The sequence below is a fragment of the Thunnus thynnus genome, chromosome 1, assembly GCF_963924715.1.
Source record: "Thunnus thynnus chromosome 1, fThuThy2.1, whole genome shotgun sequence".
Taxonomy (NCBI): domain Eukaryota; kingdom Metazoa; phylum Chordata; class Actinopteri; order Scombriformes; family Scombridae; genus Thunnus; species Thunnus thynnus.
This window is the reverse complement of record NC_089517.1, coordinates 19,558,652-19,581,666: the sequence shown is the minus strand read 5'-3', so window position 1 is coordinate 19,581,666 and position 23,015 is coordinate 19,558,652. Positions and strand designations below refer to the sequence as shown.

The 23,015-nt window shown below is 38.7% G+C and overlaps 1 protein-coding gene across 3 annotated transcripts in view; it reads right to left on the bottom strand.

Moving 5' to 3' along the window:
- The window catches only part of nfat5b (nuclear factor of activated T cells 5b), a 41,798-nt gene extending 19,386 nt beyond the window's left edge, over window positions 1-22,412 (bottom strand). Inside the window, exons 1-3 of one of the 3 annotated variants that reach the window (XM_067589101.1) lie at window positions 2,766-3,690; window positions 2,534-2,627; window positions 6-131 (exon numbers count right to left, since the gene is read on the bottom strand). In XM_067589101.1, the coding sequence (XP_067445202.1) occupies window positions 6-63 (58 nt within the window). In that variant the 5' untranslated portion in view covers window positions 64-131; window positions 2,534-2,627; window positions 2,766-3,690. Of the gene's footprint in view, window positions 1-5; window positions 132-2,533; window positions 2,628-2,765; window positions 3,691-22,105 lie in introns of those variants that run through there. The other 2 variants (XM_067589092.1, XM_067589110.1) reach the window with 2 other exon arrangements.
- Window positions 22,413-23,015: the final 603 nt, after the last annotated feature.

Sequence of the window (23,015 nt, the reverse complement as noted above, 5' to 3'; positions counted from 1 at the left end):
CCTACCTGATGCTACAGCAACTGAAGGGGGAGGCCCTGCCTCTCCGCCGCTCTTTTGACTCATGATTTTTGGGTTCTGCTGAGTGGAGGAAGGCAACTGCAGCTCTCTAGGAAGAAGGTCATACACTGATTCTGTGGAGAGAAATAAAAAGAATAATAAGGTGACATACTAACAGGAACTTGACAGCTTTTGACTTGGTAGAATGAGAATTACAATTTAAATGCATCAGTTGTTGTAGGAAACCCCAAAAATGGCATGAATTCTTGTTGTTTTAATCATGCTTTCCTCAGGAATATCATTTCTTTTTAATTCTATTAGATTTCATGCTGATGTTGTAATCACTGTGTTACATCTTACATGTCACACCACACCACACTCTTTCACAATTGTAAGAACATTCCCGCTGTCTGGTTGGCAACAAATCTGGTAAATGACAAGGAAATACCCATGATACCGAGCTATGTCTGTGAGAACAATGCATGATAATACCAGCCTCAATTCAGACGCCAAACGGGTTTCCACCTCTTTGTTATTGCCAAACTCTGCCGCTGGCTACACGTACTGAAGATTCATGAAAACACTGTTGTGTTTCTTCTCCAAGATCATGACATTAATTTGAAAAATATGTCCAATTCCTGTCAACATCTGTTAGCTTTCCCACAGACTCTGAGAAACCGAAAGGAATCAAAAAACTAACATAAAAGTGGGAATAAATGTGCAGCGACCTGATGACGATTCTGATCGGGACCTTTAACTTTATTTGAAAGAAGAGCCACCTTTCCAAGTTAAAAAAACATTAACCCTCTGCCACAACGTAGTCTCAAGGCCTGTGACGAGAGCCGGATTACAGAAATAATAACTAGGGGTTCTAAATACACCTTAGGGAGTACAAAACCGCATGAAAAAAAGCACAAAATTACACAACTACTGAGGTAAAAGCAAAAGCTGATGCACACCAAAATAAACAGCAGATCTCATTACAAACAGGCAGCGGGGTGATACAAAGCCTTTCTCTCTCCTCTCTGTGCCTCCCTCAGGGCCCACAGGACATGGGGAGGGGGAGAAAGCCTTGGGTCAACAGCATGACAACACTTTTACTAGCAGCCTGATTCATCATCCAAATATTATGGTATGAACTTAGAGCGGCCATTACAGTCGCCTGACTCTCTTCTCTGCCAACTGCCAGCTTTAATTACTTGCAGCTGAGTCCCAGGGTTCGGTGTGTATATCAGATACTTAACCCTCCCATTGTTACCACTCGCTGTGTACAATAGACAAACCTGGGACATACTGAAACCAGCCCATGCCTCTTCATTCCCAAAGCCCTCCAGTCTCTTACAGCTCGGTTTAGAAGAGCAGGGAATGCCGGTTCCCAGAAAGGGAGCTTATATCTGGACTCAGCAAACTCATATAGCTCATACTCAACCACACATACACTCGGGATTGGAGTGTGGCTTTGCTGGTTATTTGCTAAGTTCTCCAAACAAAATCACACACACACATGCATGCACATGCACTCATGCACACAAACGCCCCCCCACCACCTGCACAAAAACACCTTCTCTGCCCCTGCATCTACACTTAAACTCCACAGTCTTCTTGGGGCTCACTGACTGACTGCACATGCAGAAACATGTGCTCTGAGTGAGCAGCCCTTCCAGTAAACAGATTGCCAACCGCACAGACAGAAAATATGTACTCTTCTCTCAGAGCAGTGGTCTCGAATCACTGGCTGGCCTGTTCAAAGTGTTTCCACAGTCCCTGGACGGTTTTTTAAAAAAGTGAAAATTCTTATTTTGTGGCATATTTGTTTCCTTGTAAGCAGACAGAGTGCAATTCTTTATTTACACGTGACAAAACACTGTCCCTTTCATGCAGGAGAAGATTGAAAAAATAAAAAAAAATGCTCAACCTGGTTAGCTGGGAAATAAACCGTACTGACTCACACACTCACCACGTGATGTTTTGATTTTAACTTAAGACTAGTCATGTTGTGCAGACCACTGACCGCTGAGGAAAACCTTTCATTTTCTGTCCGTCTGTGATTATCATAATAACAGATTACAGTCTAACTGAAAATATTCACACTGACAGACACGGTGCTCATGTGGTTAGTTTTGATCAGGTCTTCTTATGCCTTTAATACATTCTGATAAATGTCCTCCACAGCTTCACAGATTTAGTTTTCACTGTTAACAGAAGGATAAACAACAAACCAGCAACACATAAAATCAAATCAAAATCAAAAAAAAAGTTTCATGCATAGTTAGATATTTTCGGAGCCAACAGTTAAATATCTTTGCTCTTTATATCCTCCTCATAACTTGTGATACGTTTATATGGTAAGCAGTGCAGGCTAAAGGTGAAAAAAGAAAGCACTCACCATGTGAATGGCAGGACTTACACTCCCATTCATTTCCCTCACATTCCTGCTGCTTGCTCTTACTAGCCCTGGCACCTGGGGCGTGGCACTGGTTTTTGGCTGAGTGACTGATTTAACTCCCCTTCTGTCCCCCTCCTCCACTCCACCTACCTCTCTCCCTCTCCCTGTCTTGTTTACTGTGCTCGCAGACCCTTTTCTGTACTTCAACTTGCTCAACAGGTTAGCGGTATTGTCATGTGGAATCCTGTCAAGCAGAAATGAAGGAAGAGAATAACCAACTAATGCTGAAAATTTTAGGCTATAGAGATATACAAAGTGGATTTATTGAACTTAGTGGAATACCACTGAACAAAAAGTGACTGGAACATACGACTAAGCTCACCTCGTCAGTACATTTGGAGATCATTCCAAGCAGAGAAGGAAAAAAAAAAACACTGAAGGGGCTGGCACCTGCAGCAAACCATGTACAACAACCCTGAAATGTTTACAGCCAAGCCTACATGAAGGCTGCCAGCGACTCCATAGCAACACAGATCAGGGGACAAGTCTTTTGAGCGTCTGCGTCTCTTGTGAGATAATGTGGAGAAAATACAACAGCATTATCCTAAATCAAATGGAGAACTGGGCATTGGTATTACAGGATGTTACATGAACAACAACGTTACAACATCTGAATCATCTCTGTAAAATCTCACCACACATTAACTTACGTGTTACCAATCACTACTGAGAGATAGCACTAATACTGCAAATAATACCTTTTATAATGTAGGTATACCATTCATGTTTAATTAATATGCATAATACATGACTGGTGTACGATATATCACAGCTGTGGTTCGACATTAATAAATGATCAAGTCATTCAATTAGTTTATTACCAATTGTAATTGATTGGACAATGGATTGGATTGGATAATGAAGTTATACATTAATTCACATTTAGGTCTTACATTCATTAATGTAATGGGTGGCACAGACGTTCATCTGTTAATACTTTTGACAAGCAATAAGGAAGCAAGTAGGTCTGATTGAGTCAGCTGGACACTTTTGGTGAGTTTAGATGTTTTTCTCCGTGTTGTCATGGGTTTATGCTGAATACTTCTGTTTCCTCAAACGAAGACACTTCTGTTCAGACACAAACTGTGAATCTGGCTAAAGGCGCCTTTCTGTATTTGGTCATTGTTTGTGTATTTACACAGAACTGGGCAGAGCACTAAACAGTTTATTTTTCAACTGCAAAATGTCTCACTGTGTACAATTCTTAAATTATCAAATTGAAGGGATGCTTGAAATGAAATGTTTGTTTACGTTAAAAAATGAATATTGGCTGATTTGTCTTTTTTATTTTAACTCTTAAATATTGTTTGATTGGTAATCAGTCTAATAAATCCAGTGCTGAGATAGTCTGTGATTCTGAATGTCGAATATTGTGATGTCACTTAAATGTATTTATTTTTTCCAAGTGTTAAATGCTGCATTAAGTGACACAATCCTTATCTGAGTAAAATGAAAAATGATTATTAATTATTATTATTATTATTATTAAGCTTTATTCATTCAGAAAATCTCATTGAGATCAAGATCTCTTTTGCAAGAGAGCCCTACATATACACAGGATCACAATAAGATCATTCATTCACATCACAATCATACACACCCACAGATAAATTACTTCACAAACACAATCACAAACATTATAAAGAGTCAGCTAGTGAAACTTTACAGTCTCTCAGAGGAACAAGTGTCTCTAACTTGCAGCTGTTTTGCAGTTCATTCCAGTAGTGAGGTGCATAGTACCAGTCTTCCCAGTTTAGAGTTTGTACGAGGAACTTTTAAAGCCAACCTGCTCTGTGACCTTGTGTCATGGTTATTAGCTCTGAGCTCAACTAAGGATGTTAAATAACTCGGCAACTTAGATAGCAAGGCCTTATAAATGAAGACACAGGCATACTCGGCTATTGACTTTCTTTCTGAAAATGCACATGTGTGTACGAACCTCCTGAAAGTCATCCAGAAACGATCAACATGTTTCAATATTGACTAAATATTGTAGACTAAATATTAGAAACACAACACACATTGAAAAGTAGCACAAACTACAGCCTCCAAAAAAAGCTGAACCAACACCTCTCTGAACAATAACATTAAAATCTTCATAAAGGTAACAGTATTGCAGTACTACTGTATTAGACTGCACTAGTTTTAGTTAGGTGGACCTAATATTCTGGCAACTGAGTGTATGTTTACAAGTTGGACAAACATGTCAAAGAAGCATGCATACTGTAAAGGTGGTGTGACAGGAAGTTGTAAGCATGAATGGACGGGGAGGCTGGTTGAGCATGCATGTGATGAAGTACAAGCATCCAGGGGGCGTTACTTCTGTGGTCAGAAATTATTTTTCAGTGACTGATGCCAGACAGCAACGTGCAGGAAAAGCCAAAAATACTATCAGGAACAACTTATAACAGCAGTGATAAGCAGGGCAGCATTGACACTGCCCAACTACAAATAATGTGATGACATGTTAATCAATGACTGACCTGCCTGCAAAGCTGCCACCACAACTCTACTTGATTTAGTTAAAAGATCCTTTTACCTACCAACTCACTGTTGTTGTTCTCTTAACTCAGCTGTGATCTATGTTGAGTTTCAAACAATCACCACTGAGCCAGGAGGAAACATTTGGAATTGGGTGAACTATTGGATGCTTTATGCATTTTTACACATCTTTAATGTTCATAAATCAATTATATCTTAAGTGTTAGGCTAAGTAATCACATATTCTAAAAACACTGTGATCTTGTTAAAAGTGAGCCCCTCAAGTTCTTGGTATGTCACAAACAAATGTCTGCATTTCATCATGATGACTCTTCCATCAGTGGTGCATTTTTTAGACATGAGTTGGGCACTTATCAAAGGTGCTGCTGTTACAAAAATCAAACTTTGTTGTCATCACTGTTTCATCACTATCTCAGTCACTAGTCACAAGTCATTGAAATCAGATTATCTGAGGGGAGCAAATACTTTACTACTGATAATGAAGGCTGATGTTAGGGAAAAGTACCGTTTTAATAACATGATACACTATATACAGTATACTGTCTCTCTTTTTTTTGTTCCACATAGGCAACACACAAATTGCAGAGAACATTGTTGTTATTGTTCGCGGAATACAGGTGGCATAACTTTCATTTTGATTGCTGTCTGTCTCTAATCACTGTAAAAAAAAAATTGCTGTAAAAATACAGCCAAATTCTCTCAGTACCGTTCTTACTAAATGCGGTAAAATACAGTAAATTTTGGTGCTTTTTGGAGCCAAAACCAAGAACAGACATTAACAGTAGGCTATTGTAAGATTTGACAGTAAAATACAGTATTTTAATTTTCGCCACCACAGTAATGGTGGGACAGAATCCACATGCAACCATCAACATCATATAATCACCGTTCATCCTCCTTTGTGGAATCAAACCAAAAGGTCAGTAACATCTTACTCAGAAAACAGAATTACATTTGTGCATCTGGTTACCCTCACAATTAGCGACTGTGTTTAATTTTTGCTAACATTAAATTGGTAATTCTAGCAAGCACCTGACAGGCACAAGAAAGCATTTTCAGGTAGCGCTCTTTCAGTTGGAAGTTTAAATTACTGGTATTTAAACATTATTCTTATATGACTGCTGTTTGCAAGTCTAGTTTAAAGATTATATTTGGATGACTATTTTTTTCTTGAACTACATATCAGCGAATGCTAACGTTAGACCAGCCTGATCTATACCTACACCTTGTTGATCCCACTTGCATTTCATGATAAATTATAGCATAAAATCTGAAGCACATAACAATTGAAGTTGATTCAAAGCCAAGTTGTTTAAGATATGTTGGCTGCTGAGCCCCAAAAGACAGAGTGGTTATATTGGTTATATCTTAGCTCAACCCAAGTGTGTTTCTGTAGCTAGGCTGCTGCAAAGATACTTAGTTTGTTGGCAAGCTGTATTAAAACCTAGGACATATTAGGAGATTTCTAGGCAATATTGTTTACTCGAACAAATGTTGTTTCCAGATAATTCATTGTGATTAATCATAAGAGGCGAACAGATGCCAGTGGGGAAAAGTGATTCCTAGGAAGACAATCAAGCTCACCATTCTTCTGAAGAATTTTACGTCACTTCTTAAATATAAGTCAGGGGTCCCTCGTGTATAAATCTCTCCCATTCAATTGTTTAATTTCTCTTTCTCTTTCTCTCGCTCTGTGCTCAATTTTCATTTTTGTGTCTTTCTCACTCAGTGAGCTGTGAGCCTGGAAGCAAGAACATTTAAAGGCATTACATATTATTTTATCCAGCAATCTGTTTATTTGTGCTTTTATATTTTTTAACAGTAGTTTGCAAAGCAGTGGCTGTTTAGACTCAAGTTTTGCTGGCAGCTCACAATGTTATAATTAACAGACTTACATTGACCTCTTGTGAAAGAGCGTGAACCTTGAGAATTATTTTGTCCAACACATACTTGAATATATTTGGCATATTTGAAAGCTGCCACTTGTCTGATCCTCTTTTGTGCTTTATGTTTTTATGCGTTTTTAAATGTAAAACTTTTTACTAATATGTTATGAGTATGAGTTGCTTACTGCAACATTTACAGTAAGAAACTGTTAATGTAGATTACAAAAGCAACACTAAAAATACATTATATTACTGCAGGTGTAGCTACAGTATCAAACTGTAAACCTCACATTCTACAGCAGGATACTTTATAATTTTTTACAGTAATTAACAGTTAAAGTAAATTACGGGAGTGACACTGTAAAAAACGGTAAAACACTGGTGACCACAGCTACCAGTAGTTCCTTTAACTTTACAGGGTTTTTTTGTTATGAATGCCGAAAGATTATATCACACACAATGACTCAAATATGTTGAAAGAAAAGGGCTACAGTGGTTACACTACAGTTTAGTGCACAATAGAGGCCATTATACTTATCAGTACTAGTTACTGCATTAAGGAAGTACTATGACACCATTCTTGTACTTGACAAAATGTTCACATGATGAAGAAACGCCAGAGAATTAGCACACTGAAGCAGAAAGGACGTGTGAAATCATGGTTATTGTGCATGGGTGATGCCCTGTGCCTGTTGAATTAGTAGTTATAGACATCACAACCACACATTTTTGGTCGATTAAAAGCAACCCTAAGCCAAAAGAAAACGTTAAGCAGGGAGAATAATGTAGAATCAGGTCAGGAATGATCAAGAGTATATATTATGGCACTGTCTTTAAGTCACTATTTCCACCTTGATCATCTTTGTAGCCTTAATCACCCTAAACTGAGCTTTTGCCTTTTGTTGTTTTTGACAAACTGTGCAGCACAGGCTGCTTATGCTTATGTTATTACCAGCATACTTCAAAAAAGGGGAATCGACTGGATCATAAAAAAGTAAAAGTATACAACACGCACAGAACACTGCTCAAGGTATCAATTTACATTCCTTAACATGTATTTTCAGTAGATATGGACCACAAGTTATGTGAAAGGTCAGCTGGCCAATATACATTGGACCTGGTCCAAACTCCTCACAAAGCTTATATTTCAGCCTATAATTCAGTGTACAGAGAAACTAAAGTCAAAAGGATAGCTGTCTTTTGAACAAAAGAGCAATCAGGTTTGGTGGAAATCAAATTTTGATATTTTTAATATAAAGATATATTTATTTATTTTTATTTTCATCACCCTCAAAAATGTGCTGAGCTTTAGAGAAAAATCTGTGGTTGCAGCTTTTAATCAGGGCAATTCAAAGTGACAAAGATACCGTAATGTTACTGTAATTTTACTGGGAAAATTGTTATGAATGCTGAAGGATTACATAGACACCATGACTCAAATATGTTGAAAGAAAAGGTCTCCAGTGGTTATTCTACAGTTTAGTGCACAATAGAGGCCATTATACTTATCAGTCCTACTGTTTTTCTTTTTTGCTTTATTGTTAACACCCTGGAATCCTACTTCTCTTGGAGCTCTGACGGGCTACTGTGGTGCTTAAAGAAAGTCTCCCCAGTTGTTTGAAAACTGAAAGTCAGCCAGACTTTAAATCAGGCTAAGGGCAGTCATTTGTGTCACACCAGGCTCAGGGTTTGTGGCATGTAGCTCTTTCAGTCCAGCTAATCCTGAAGTGGCCAGGAACAACTTCCAGGCATCAGTTTACACGACATGCTTTCAACAAACACCCACCACTATCCTGACTTTACAAAACAGCCCACTGAGGCTCCTGTCAGGGCCAAACCACCCAGCTACAAGACAGGTTTGCAAACAAAGCGGTTTGTTAGTCGTATTTTATATTGTCACAGCTAGTGCAACAGAGTTAATGTTAAAAATTATGGCTGAGAATAAATACTCTACAACACATCCACCTTTAGCTCTGTGTTTACTCTGTGTGGACTCAGAGATGAAACAGACAATGAGCTTAACATGAAAGCATGACTTCAGAAAGCAATGGAATTCAAACTATTTACAGAGGACAACACATACACACACACACACACACACACACACACACACACACACACACACACACACACACACACAAAGAGACTTGTACATGTGCACATTCACCAGAAAATGCTTACACACAGATACGGGAATGTAATAAACTTCTACACAACACCTTCAGTGAAATCAGGCCTATCTGATGATGACAGCTCTTCGAGTGACCTCCTTTTCTTGCTTCTCCTTTTCTTCTAAGTCAAAGGAAATCAAATACACACATACACACACACACACACACACACACACACGCATAGGCACATGCACACACACACATAAATATAGAGAAATTTACAAGCTACAGTGTGACAGAACTAAATTTTTCGTGTGCCAACCCAGGCATTTCTGTCTGACTTACAGGAAAACCGTGCTGAGGCAACAGGAAAAGCCTGTAGCAACACAGCACCGACAGTGTGACATCACCAAACTGCTAACTGCATTGGGTCTTAACCTGGAAAAGAATCACAGCAAAACTGACTTTAAAAACTCCTCACTGTCTGCAAAAATAGTTAACTAGTTAGTTCATTTCAGTAACTCTGAACTGTTGATAATATCTAGCTCTCGCCCCTGTGTGGTTTGAATGCACTTATTATAAGTTGCTTATTATAAGCGGCTGTAAAAATGAATGTAATGTTGTGTCCTAAAACATATTCTGGAATAAAGGTTATGTGAGACATATATATAAAAAGGATAGTGAATAAGTGCACAATAACTCATGAAATCCAACAAAAGTCTGTCTGTCCACAGTGCAGCTCAGTTCCGCTACAATCACAGTAGTTGTGATTTTAAAAATAACTTGTGGTTTCACGTAGGTCAGGTTTTGGTAACCTTGCAAACTGATTACTGATGTAAGTTGTTTGCTCTATTAAATAAGAAAGTGGGAGTTAACAGATAAAATAGCTGGCAGCGTTAGGTCAACACTTAGCGTACACTGGGAAGGTCTGTTTGAGTCTTGAGGCGCTCATGAATTCACAATAGAACAGTAGAGCCTGTAGAAACTAAATGCCTAAATATTGTAAACTGAGACACCATTTCAAAACAATCACAGCCTTAAACAAAAAAGCAGCCGGATCAGCAGGTCTGCTCAAGCCTGGCAGCAAGTCTAAGACCCCACCTGCTCCTTCTGAGCCTATTCATACTGTACAGCCTATCTGTCCCCATTTCCTAAGTTTTATTTCTTAAAAACTTGCCATTTTACAGATGTATGACTATTTGTCCTCGCCTTCCAGAGCCAGACTGAGCCTACGCCTTCAGTTATTAATGACTTAAGAAGATTTGGTTTTCAGTCTAATTAAGGATTTGGAATGTCTACTGATTAGTCAGGCAAAACCACAACGGGCTATGGAAGGAGTGGCCAAGAACCAGCAAAAACCACAAAGTTGCTGTACTGTTAACATAGCCTTGTCAGACTGACTAACTCATTTTCAGGCATTCCGGTGTCACCATGAGTAGATTCCTTGTAGATTTCTTGTTGGATACAGTGTTAGTATTCTGTTGTCTGGTAAAGCAAACATATTAACACCATGTAGCTCATTAGCTCTCAGCTTTTTACTCAGATGAAGACATGCTTCATGCCGAAACGTTAGCTTCGGCACCTTGTTAAAAGCTCATCTTTCCAGATCCTGTCATATAGCTTATGTGAGGACGATTTATTGCTCAAAACAGACTGCCACAATAAAAAATACCTTAAAGCAAGGACGAGCCAATAAGCAGTTCAGATTTTCTGTTTCTGTTGCGTGGGTTAAAGGGATATTTCAGCAATTAAGTGATGGACCATAAAGTTGGGGGATTTCTAGGAGGAAGATTAAACAAAGAATAGTTGGCTGACATATCCTGACTTTTAGTCTCAAGTGTAGGTCAAACCTCCAAAGTATTTGGGATTTGAGATTTTCCCATAATGTATCATTTGTTAGACCTGCTGAGTAAATGCCTTCATCATTTAATTATAATTGTTTATTTATTTAAACTCCACACCCATGCTTTCTGTTACTAATTTGTAGTCTCCAAACCCAATCAATAATGAGTCTGATGACATCATCAGGGTTATTTTTTTCATACTTTTGAGAGTTCCCACCAGGGTTACATAATACTGTTTTCACTGGATGAGCAGTATTCCTTGTGACGAGTAAACTTTGATGTGCAAAATCAGTGAAGGGCCCATTTAACAGCCTCTGATCCAGAACCGCAGTGTACAGACTTGCATGTGGTTTCTGTTGATTCTTTTTATGTAAAAGTTGTAATAAGTGTCGTTCTCACTGCTGTGTCTCACTGCTAGAAGCTGGGTAAGACATTCATGTCAGAACACACACAAAAGAAATAAAATCAGGTTAGACGCTTAAAGAGGGGGAAAAAAAGCTGTTGAGTCAAATTTCTATTGGAGCAGGTTGAGGCTTGCTGAGGCGGTGGGAGATTGAACACTGTCATATCTGCTCATGATAACTCATCAACTCACCTAACTCATCAAAAGAAAAAACTCCTCTTTGCCAAACTCTGACAAATGCAGGAGTGGCAAGAAGGAGACTGAAAAAATGATAGTGACACATTATAATAACTCTTCAACTAATATAATGACTCATAATTACGGCTTTTTAAAACAATAAGTAACAGTGTTATAAGTAACAATGTTGGAGTCTTTCTGGCAATATGTGATGTTACAGTCCAAAGAAGTTTGAGGTGGTAAAAGAAACTGTGGGAATAAGTTGACGACATTTTACAAATTCCTAACAATAAATAAAAAGAGGCGATCAATTATTAATAAACTAATGGGAACAGTAAATGCTTATTTTTCTGAAGCAGTAGCAAGTTATAATGATTGAGGTCAGAAGGGCAACAAATAAAGCTGACAGCCTGAGGAAAAATAGAGGACAAGAAAAAGCAGGCAAACAATGACCTACAGAAACGTATGCAAAGCTCTTCAGGAGAGCTCAAGTTCACCTTGACTTGCCTCGACTTGTCTTCAGGCAAGAGATTCCACTGTGTGGGGGGTATGAGCAAACGTGACCTTTGATTTTAAATTAAACTACAGCGGGGCAACTTTACACAAGGTTAAAAGGACTATAAGGTAGTCAGAAGCACAGTGGTAACAATGTTTTAAACGCTTCATAAAATAAAGGCAGTTTGGCTGAGTTTATTAATTAAAGTGCGAATCATCACAAACTATTAAGATTTTGTGGTTTCATGTCATGACTTGATCCAGAATTCTTTTATTTTATTTCAGGTCGGGAATAGCACCAATTATAACACAAAGACATACTTTAAATCAACTTTCATACTCCATCTTCACCCAACATAAGTATTTAAGTACATCAGAGTTACAAAACTCAGTCAGTGAGTAGATGTAGGTGAGAGTAAAAAATGTCTTTAACTCTGTGAATGACATGAAATGAGAGGGGGTCAGTGTGAGTATAAAAGTCCTACATGGGATGGTAAACTGAATATTTCAGTAAAGTTTAAAGGCAATATGTGTAGAATTTGGGTATGATTATATGATAATTCATTATCTTTATTCTGATGTTTCAGTTTGTGGGGGAAAAAAAGTAGTTTCAGTGAAATTGGTCTAAAAGTAAAAAGTCTATTCCTTTCAGCCCTTTATTGTCAGTGTTCCCTGTTTGAATCTGGGGGAAGCTGGCTGCTGATACTACAAATGTGGTGCCAAAGTTGGACATTTTCAAATTGAGTAATACTAACAAATATAACACAAAACAAACAGTTCAGTCTATGTAATTTAATTAACTGACGGATGAAGCGCTACAGAGCTTAACCACTGAACTGATAAATGTTTTGTGTGCGTGGGCAGATTAGACAGTTGGTCAGAGCCCCTTTCAATGCCGCCTCCCTTTTCTAAACAAAACAGTACCATCTTGATAACGGTTATCATCTTACAAGTTAACAAAGAACATACAAAGGTGTTACTTCTGTTTTCAACTGTGAGCACTTCACTTTTACTGTAATGTATCTTTTCTGATGGCCTTGGCCCCACGTGGCATCCTGTGCTCTCTCTCAGTGCCCGAACCTACTGCAAGTGTCTCTTCAGTAAAGACAGTAAGAAGAAAACTAACAATGACAGGATGCAGAGGGAAAATCAGACGGTCCAATGCTGCTATTCATTTCAGCCCTGCCAGTCTGCCGAGGAAGCAGCAGATGACTCAGAAAAAAGAAATGAAAGAAAAAAAAAAACACAGGATATTGAGATAATATAATATTAGGCTTGAAGACTGGATTGTTTGACTGCTTTATGCCACAGATATTCAGCATTTCTGAAGATCATGAAATACTTCTGTGTACATGTGTCTGTGAGACAACCTTTGATGGATTTATGACAAAGGCAGGAACAGGAGTCAGTGAGGACAGATTTGTCTCCTTCAGGGTATCGTAAATCTGGATAATGTTTCTGAAACCATGACCGTTGCTGTAAAGTGTCTCTCAAAACATCCATGACAAAAAAACCTGAGGGCAGATATCTTTGTGACATTGTTCACTACTACTACTACTACTACTACTACTACTACTACTACTACTACTACTACTACTACTACTACTACTACTAGCGGGGCAGTGGGACACAAATTAAATCACCAAAATACACTGTAGAGGTCTTAGACCCAATCTAAAACTGACATGGAAAACCTTAACAAACCCAACATGTATAAATTAATGTAAAAAAAGAAATAAGAGACCAGATCTAAAAGGGACCTTCCGCACAGTTAGACCTGATGTAAATGTGGTCAACCTGATTGGATCTGAATAGAGCGACAACACCAATACGTGCAGCAGCATGATGCACCATAAACTAATTAGCAGCTGCGGTCTTAGCGGTCTGGTAGCTTTGCATACTACTATAGTTGCAACATCTCACGTCCAATCCCTGCTGGAGACCTTTGTTGCATGTCAGTGCCCTCCTCTCTCCCCTTGTTTCCAGTCACCTCTTGACTGTTAAACTGTCCACTGAGAGTAGATATAGATGTCACTTTTTAGTGCACTTCACACTCTCCATCTTGTGCCAAAAGCATTTTTTTTCTTCTGTGACGATTATGATGCACCATGTGATCAGAGCTAAGAGCGAGTCTGCTCAGATCAACTTAACCCTTTACACTGTATCCGCCTTTTCTGTGCTCCCATTACCAAAACCTGACCATACTGGCAATTATAAATATTATTTCAAGATCACTGTATTAAATGCATTACTGCTGACTGTGATAGGTGCAGAAAAATCACTTCAGGACTGCACAAGGTGAAAACACAAAACACCAGAATGACATATGAGCCGCAGTAAATTTTTCAGCGTCACAGCAGACAGAATACAGGACAACTGCTGCTGCATGAGGACTGGGATGATAAGAGAGGGGAGGGTCAGAGTACTGCTGTTAAACATCATACTAGTTTCAGTTTGAAGCTTATTTCAGGATATTGCAATCAAAGAATACACAACCAAAAGGTTAAACCTCATAAAATGACCAAAGAGTTGAATCAACACCTCTCTGGCACATCTCAGCAAAAATGTAATATAATAAGCTTCACAAAGGGAGGGTTTATTGCAAGGCTGGTATATTGGATTACATTTTAGTTCTGGTTTCAGTGTACAGTTAAAGCACAATAGTGTAAAAACAAACAAACAAAAAAACATCTGCTTTGGTGACATTAAGTGGTTTGTAAAAATTCTTTGTAATTGTTATTTGACTATATTGTAAAATCTTGAATCTTATCATTGAAACATGTTTTAACACCAGTTGTAACGCTCATGTTTTGGGTTTCTATAGATGTAAGATTATTCACGTCATTATTCAATATTAGGTCACAGTTCTGGTATCATCTTTGGCTCATTTTGTGTCAGAAAATACCCTGGCAGTGTGTACAGTGTGTGCAGCCTAGTTATAAGCTCGTGCTTCTCATCTGCCAATGGAAAGAATCCCGTCAGCCAAGATTCACGACACTTAATATTTAATGTCGTCGTTCAGATGCGTCTTGCTCTGGAGAGAAACACGAGGGGTGGATGTTAGATCTCACAGGTGCTTTGGGCTTCTCGCAGACGAGTGTGAGAAAAACTCTGCCAGATGATTGGAAAGCAAAAGCTTTAGGCATCACGGCCTCCTACACTCCTCCTTTGGACTATATATGACAGTCTAAATCTGAAAATGCATCTTTTACTCCCCATTTTGGTCATTATCAGCATCATCTCGTGTTGCAGTGTAAATACGACAATTGGGGGTTAGATCCTATAATGAATTAATATGTCAGTGACATACAGTGCCACTCAATCACCTTGATGGAGAAGCAGAAAGCTTGACATACTATGAAACTGACAGAGTAAATACTGCCACTGTAGTTCTTCCAAGTGAAACTCTTGAAACATTTACCCAGAAAATACATTCCATTCAACAGCAGATAATGTGATAATGTGACCGCTGCAGGATAAACAACGATCTGCTTCCATTACATGGACACAATTAACATGCTAAGGTAAAATAGGCCAAGGAGACAAAGGTCTGCAATGTTTCTCACAAAAAAGAAGTGTCTGGCGGGACGGAAAAACTGGGAAACACAATATAGTAGATAGTGCGTACAAAACTGCACATTCAATTATCTTTCATGGTCCAAAGATGTTGTGTCTCATAAATTTGACACAACGCACTGTCATTATATTATATCATACCAAAATAGCAGTATAACTAACACAAAACTCAAGGGTGTCAAGCAGCAGCAACTTTTTTTAGTGAGAAAATGCAAAATAAATGAATAACGTTCATAGTGAGTGGAAACGCTGCGCAAATAATATATTTGCAAAATATTTACTGAAGAGTGTAAAAGTAGTAGAACAACAAATGAGAGGCTGATGACCTAAAATCCACAAAATGTCACGGTGACCACCTTTGAAATACAGCTATTTTTGTGTGTTACGGCTCCAACAGGTTAAAACACTCGCAAATTGATTTGCGCGGCTAAAACAAAGTCAGAAGTGTGCAGTAAATACCAGAGCAGGTGATATTTTGACATTTGTCTTTTTACTGGGGTTTGGTTAGTGTTAATGATTAATCAAATAGATTCAAAAGAAGGTAAGGAGGTCAACCTGCACCACCTCTGTGAGTAATTTGCATCACTACATTTGTTTTTGTTAGGACACACACACACACACACACACACACACACACACACACACACACACACACACACACACACCATGAATCCATCTAATAATTAACCCTAAAACTGAATATACAAGAATTTTATATCCTGCAGGAGCATTCAGGCTTCATAGTTGACTCATTACTAAGAGCAAAAGTTTTTTTAAAAATGTTCTTTGAACATATAGTATGCTGGCAGTAATTCAACAACTTACTGCAGCATTCCACTACAAAGACTTGAATCTGTATTATAAATATACGTGCATTAGAAGTGTTATATTTAGTAATTTACTTTTGGGTGATTGTGTGATGAACTGGATATTGAAAAGGAGAAATGCAGACGTAGAAAATGAATTTGCAACTATTTTTTAATCATCATTTTAGTGATTTTTCAACCAAAAATGCCACAAATTCAATGGTTCTGGAGCTTTGCTGCTTTATATAGTAAACTAAATATCTTTCTCTCTTTCTTTTTGGACTGCTGGTTGGACATAACAAGACATTTTAATACATCTTCTAGAGCTGTGGTAAATTATAATGAGCATTTTTCACGATTGTCTGACAATTCATAGACAAAACAATTGATGAATCAATAGTTGCAGCTATTAACAGATAGGTGGACCATATAAGCCAGAAAGACTACCTACCTATCTGTAAAGTGGAAAAAACCTGTTTGGTGTTTTATGGCTAATTTTCTGCTTCAGCACACAACAAAACAACAACAAAAGTTCTTTCTCTAGCTCGCTCTCTCTCTCACCTGCCCACTCTTTTATATGGCTCTCTTTCAGTTGAGTGAAGAAGCTTTATAACTGTGTAAATGTCAATAATATTACAAGAAATTCCCAGTCCATACTGTAAACTGCACCTCAATAGTTCCTTGGCATGAGGAAGTACCCCAGGAGCAGGAACTATGTGGGGCCTGGGAACTAAAACTGGAGCTGGGTTCCTGAGGTCAAAGCACAGGTTAAGTTTCTTGGAGAAGTTTTTTGGTGTTTAGGGGGGACCATAAGACACTTGTGCCCTCTCCCTTGGTCTTAGCACCTCCAGAAGGGGTAACAAGAGTAATACAGCTTGCATAATACGGGCATTACAGACAGTAAAAAGAGAGTCCTCATCTTGACAATCTCAAATCTTGTGGACTAAGCCGTTGCCCTAAGCACATGTACAGCATTCTTGATGACCAGGGAGCTTGAAAGCCAAGACCAGGACTTGTGGTGAACACCAAGGACCCGTACAGGAAGTGAGATACTTTACCATCATCTATATTCACAGTAGTAGATTCACAAAGTGTCAGACTGATTTGATCCAGTTTTTTGGGGCTCATATTGCTGTCTCATTCTGTGTTGGCTGGCTGAGTGTGCATTATGCAAACTCCAGTGTGTTGATCCACTGTGTTTATAGAAGCAGAATTATAACACACAGTCATCGTTACAGCATGGGAAAATAATGTTTCTTCAAAATATGCTTTCAAAAGTGGAAATTGATTTTAGAGATCAATACATTGTCGGGCACAGTCGTGTAATTTCTTCTTTTGTGACAATTGGCAAAAAAAACAGAGAAGCTCAAACTGAAGCAATACCGGCACACAAAAGCATGCACAACAGGTCAGGGTCGATGCTGAACAGATAAAGACGCTGTAAAGAATGTTCTTGTAAACACTAAACGCCTCTGCTTCATAGTGTTTATAAGGATCTGAAGTTCACAAGACTTGTGAGTCACAAGTTAATGATGTCAAATCATAAGAGAAATTATATTTTCATACTTTCTGTTCCAAATGCTCACTTGAGGTCAGAGTCCACCTTTTGATGTGTTTATGGTAGTAAAGACATCACGAACTCGAAACTTACTTCTCTCCTTCTACTTCTATTTTTCAGATGTTTTCCCCTCAACTGTATTTTTTTCTTTCATCATCAGATATCAACAAGCTTTCAAGGCAATCAAGTATTTTTAAGCGCATGCCGCTAAGTTTGCTTAACAGAGCAAAGTCAATATTAATAGAGTGCTATTTAAGCCAAGGTTTACACACAGAGCAGCCAGAGGTTTAATGATTGACCAGGCTTTGGTGGGTGTCAATATGAAAAAAACGAAACTATTTCTGTGGTCTTACAATTGTTAACCGAGTTTGACAGAAACAGGAAAGCCATAACATTCTTTGGCTTTGATGTGAAACTGCTGGGAAGATATTTTATTGCACCCATTAACCAACAACCAATCACAAAAGGTGGTGTGACTAGCAGTCCTCTCCTATCCTTTTCTTTTATTCCCTGGACTACGCACAAGCTATAAATATGTATGCATGTATTCCTCTTATTCACAAAATAACCTGTTAAATACACATAAAGAAAGAATTTCAGCGGATCTACCACAATCTACGTATATAATGTCCTTAAGAGTCTCTTCACACAGGTCACCTGTCCAGCTGCACGCATTAATGCTGTTTTCCTTTAACCAGAAGGGCAATCCTACAAACAACTGAAGCGGCCGGCTTTGTCGGCAAGATGCAAAATAAACGTCACCTCTCACACACAGCCAAGCAACTATGCTGACACAACTCCACAACTGTGTGATTAGTAAGCACAAAAACTAGGCCGAAGAACAAGTTACCATTGGTCTTTGCATAGAAATTTAAGCTGATTTATATGGAGCACAAGAAATGATAAAAGTCTGTAACAGACTGTCTGATGAGTCTGAAGAAAAACGGCATGCACAAATAAATAATCATAGAGCTGATCACGGATAAATGCATTTTTCCAATCAATTGGTAAAAAATCTAATTATTTATCTTTACCAGTGGATCTCAGTTCCTCTCAATGGTATTGTATGATCACTTTTTAATCGTTTTCATCAGGCAATGTGAGAATTTTAATATTCATTTTTAATATTAAGGGGTATAAATATGAATGCAGATACTGAAATCCCAGCAATTAAAAGCAAAACCATTTGCTCATCTTGATACAACTAGTGGTAAGTCAGAAAAGTGTTTGTTTTTTGTAATTTGCAAGGGAAGTCTTCAGTGAGACAATGAGATACAGATTAGGACGGCTGATTCGAGTAAAAGATCTATGAGTTTAAGGCTTATCAGACACCAAAACAATGCATAGCAGTTTGTAATACTATAAGGAAGGATTTTACAAGCCAGAAAATGTATGACCTCTCCACAGCACCCACCGTGGTCTCATTGAAATGAATAAGGGGTTGTTGTTGGGTTTTTTTTATGCTAATGTCATTATGAACACGATCTTGATCTACATTGGAGTTACTTTCCTGAATGACACATAACACTTTAGAAGTCTTGATCTCACTGCAAAGTAGAGGTGATCGATAAATTGGCTGGCCGAGAGTAGGTTACCGGTATTGGCGCTTTCGTCAACCGTAACGAGACATTGTGTAAATATTGTGTAAACAAATGTGTGGAAATAACCAGTGTTGCCAGAGAGGGCTGATGAGTTAATTATTCAACAGTATCTTGGTCACAAATCTTCAGTAATCATATTTAGGGGAATTATTTTTAAGATATTTATGTTAATTTATGTGTTTACGTTTAAAAAATAATATCAACCCATTTACCATCATCTGTTTGTTGTTTTTTTACTCTCACGTATCATATCGGCTTCATTTTTTCAATCCTACTGCTGGTGGAAATTTGCATATTTACATTTAAGTGGGAGGAAATGATTTTATGGACATTACATTCACATTGTTTATTGTTTCTGTGAATAAGCATGTTGGAATACACGCAATCCAGTTTTTCTTCTAACTTACAACTGGTCTACTCAGTTCAGTTCAGTTCTTCTACCTGCACATTTCTCAGCCATGACTGTCCTGCCGAGTCCGAATCCAATCACATCATCAAGTTTGCTGATGACGTGATTGTGGTTGGCTTAATCAGCGTCAATGATGAAACATCACACAGAGAGGAAGTGAAGCAACTGGTGAGCTGGAGCAATGACAACAACTTTTCTCTAATTGTAGAGAAAACGAAACAGATGGTTGGTGACTTGAGGAGGACGCCGGCTGACATCTCACCACTGTTCATCAATGGCTCCACAGTGAAGAGGGTCATCTCTGAAGACCTCACCTGGTCTCGCAACACCAACTCTGCAGCCAAGAAGGCACAGCAACACTTCCCGCGGAGACTGAAGAGAGCCGGTCTACTAGAGCTGGGCAATATATCAATATTATATTGATATAGTGATATGAGCCTAGATATTGTCTTAGATATTGGATGTTGTAACATTGTGATATGGCATAGCCTAAGTGTTGTCTTTTCCTGGTTTTAAAGGCTGCATTACAGTAAAGTGATGTCATGTCTGAACTTATCAGACGGTTCTAGATGTTCTATTATTGGCCTTTACAGACTTAGTCATCATATCCACATAACTTATGATTGTTTATGAGAAATCTCATTGTGTAAATATTTTTTTGTAAGCACCATTAGTCATCCTACAATATTGGCACAATATCAATATTGAGGAATTTGGTCAAAACTATTGTTATTTGATTTTGTCCATATCGTCCTGTCCTACAGTCTACCACTGCCCGTCCTCACCACCTTCTACAGAGGCACTGTGGAGAGCTTCCTGGTCGGCTGCATCACTGCACAGTTTGGGAATCGCAAAGCATCGGAACGCAAGACCATGCAACACATAATGAGGACAGGGGTCTCTCTCCTCTCCATCCAGGACATCTTTTCAGAGGCGCTGTGCATGCAGAGCCTCTTCCATCGTGAAGGACTCCTCCCATCCCTCACACAATCTGTTTGCCCCTCTCAGAGAGTTTCACAGCATCAGAACCAGCTCTGCACTGTTCTGCAACAGCTTCTTCCCCCAAGCTTTCAGACTTCTAAACACCCTGCTGCCATCCACCACATAAGCACCTCATCCCTACACCACACCGCCCCTTCCCCTCCCCACACCACATTACACACACAACTCACCTGGACAACACCTCTCTCCTCCTGCAATGGACACCTCATGAGTACCTTGCACCGACACTTTATACCAGACCATCATCTACACTGAGCCTCCTATTTGTACTGTATATCATTACCACTAAGGTCACTGGTTAGGCATTATTTATATTATTGATATCTTATCGTTTTTATGATTCAATCATACTGCATTATTCATATTCATGTAATGGCTACACTGCTCATAGTGTTGACTGCTGAAAACTCCTACACAGTGAGATAATCTCATTGTTGTTCTGCTTCTCTATCTATTTCACGCTGTCAATCATGTTTACGCTGTTCACTACGTTCACATACGGGTGTGCACACCACACTTTCAACGCAAGCAGTCACACCATGCCACAGACCCACCTTCGTAGTTCTGGTTTTTGTTTTGTAATTGTACTTTTTTTCCTGTGTGGTATGATGTTTCATGACTATATTGTATTTTTGTGTTAGCACCCTCGGCCGTGAGGAACAACATTTCATTCCCGTATACTCTGTATGTGGATGAATGACAAATAAACAAACTTGAACTTGAACTTAATGTGTTTCAGGCTCACATGCAGATGCTGACACTATAAATGTTTACGCGCCCACTATCGCCACCCTCAGGGGCAGATTGGTGCATGAGTGTGTGTGTGTGTGTGTGGGGGGGGGGGGCCCTGATGGCCCACTCAAACAACCCACAGATATCCACATACACAGCACTGCTTTTCAGCTGGAAGGGAAAAAGTAAACTGGTCTAACCGGTGTGAATGCAGCTGCTGAGGGCTTCAGTTTGGAAAAACAGAAAAACACGACTTGGCTCTAGGAAACAAAACATAAGTGTAAAAGCTGAAGGACATAATCTATGCTCAGAGATTCAAAACTTAACATATAATCAGGAAGCATGTGTGACGGCTGACAGGTAATAGATGAATGACACTGGAGGAGATGAACGTCACCACACACACACACACACACACACACACACACACACATACATACACATACACACACGCATGGACGGGAACAGCCAGGTAACTGTACAAACTCACAACAACAGAGCGGAAAAACTTAAAACAAGAGCGTCACATAAGAAAAGAGTTATTAAATGTCTGTTATTACCTTTTGAGTACAAGGATCTGGGAGAATTCAGGTCGAGGTCCCCGCTGAAAAGGGAGATAAAGTCAGAGGGCATCGCAATCCCTCAACGTAAGGAAACCGGACAGCGTGACGTCGCTGAGTGATATTTTAAATTAGTTTGTCTCCCGAGTGTCAGAAAACCTTCAAACTTTCACACAACTGTACTTTGTGACTTGATCCTGTCGCTTGAGCTGGTTAACTGTCGCTGCTGTCACTCGGCTGACTGCTGAATCTCTCTGGTCCGCCTACGACGCATGTTTGTTGTCAGCAGACGACTCGAGCTGCTCACACCGGGAGCCACGCCCACACTCATGACGCAATACGTAAAAAACTACGCACGGGTAATTTATGTTAATGAGTATTATGAAGTTGTTGCTGGATGAGTCCCTTGACTGATAAAGTGTTTATTTTTTAATCAATTGTTTATTTGATTTATATTTTTAATATTTATTATATAAACTGCATAAACCAATTCTCTCTTTTGTTTGCTTATGTGTTATACTTTTACTATTATGATTATCATTACAACAATGTTATATGTATTTATCTGTATTTAACTTTGTAGTACTATGTTCTCATACCTGTGTATATAACATACCTTTACCTGTGCAAAATCCAGTACAGTTAATTATATTTTGTAAACTCAGTCCAGCACCTTTCTGTATATTATACAACTTATACTTACATACACTAATGTATTATTATTGTATTACTAATTTATTATTGTGGCACTATCACTGAACGATGTACATTCAATAAATAACAGAATTATGTATTTGGTCCTAGATTTTAGGTCTCACATATAGTATTTTAAATGCAAAAGGTTAAAGCCTCATGTAGACATTTAGATGTCTCTTGACTTGAAAAATCCCTATATCCATACTTGCTTGAT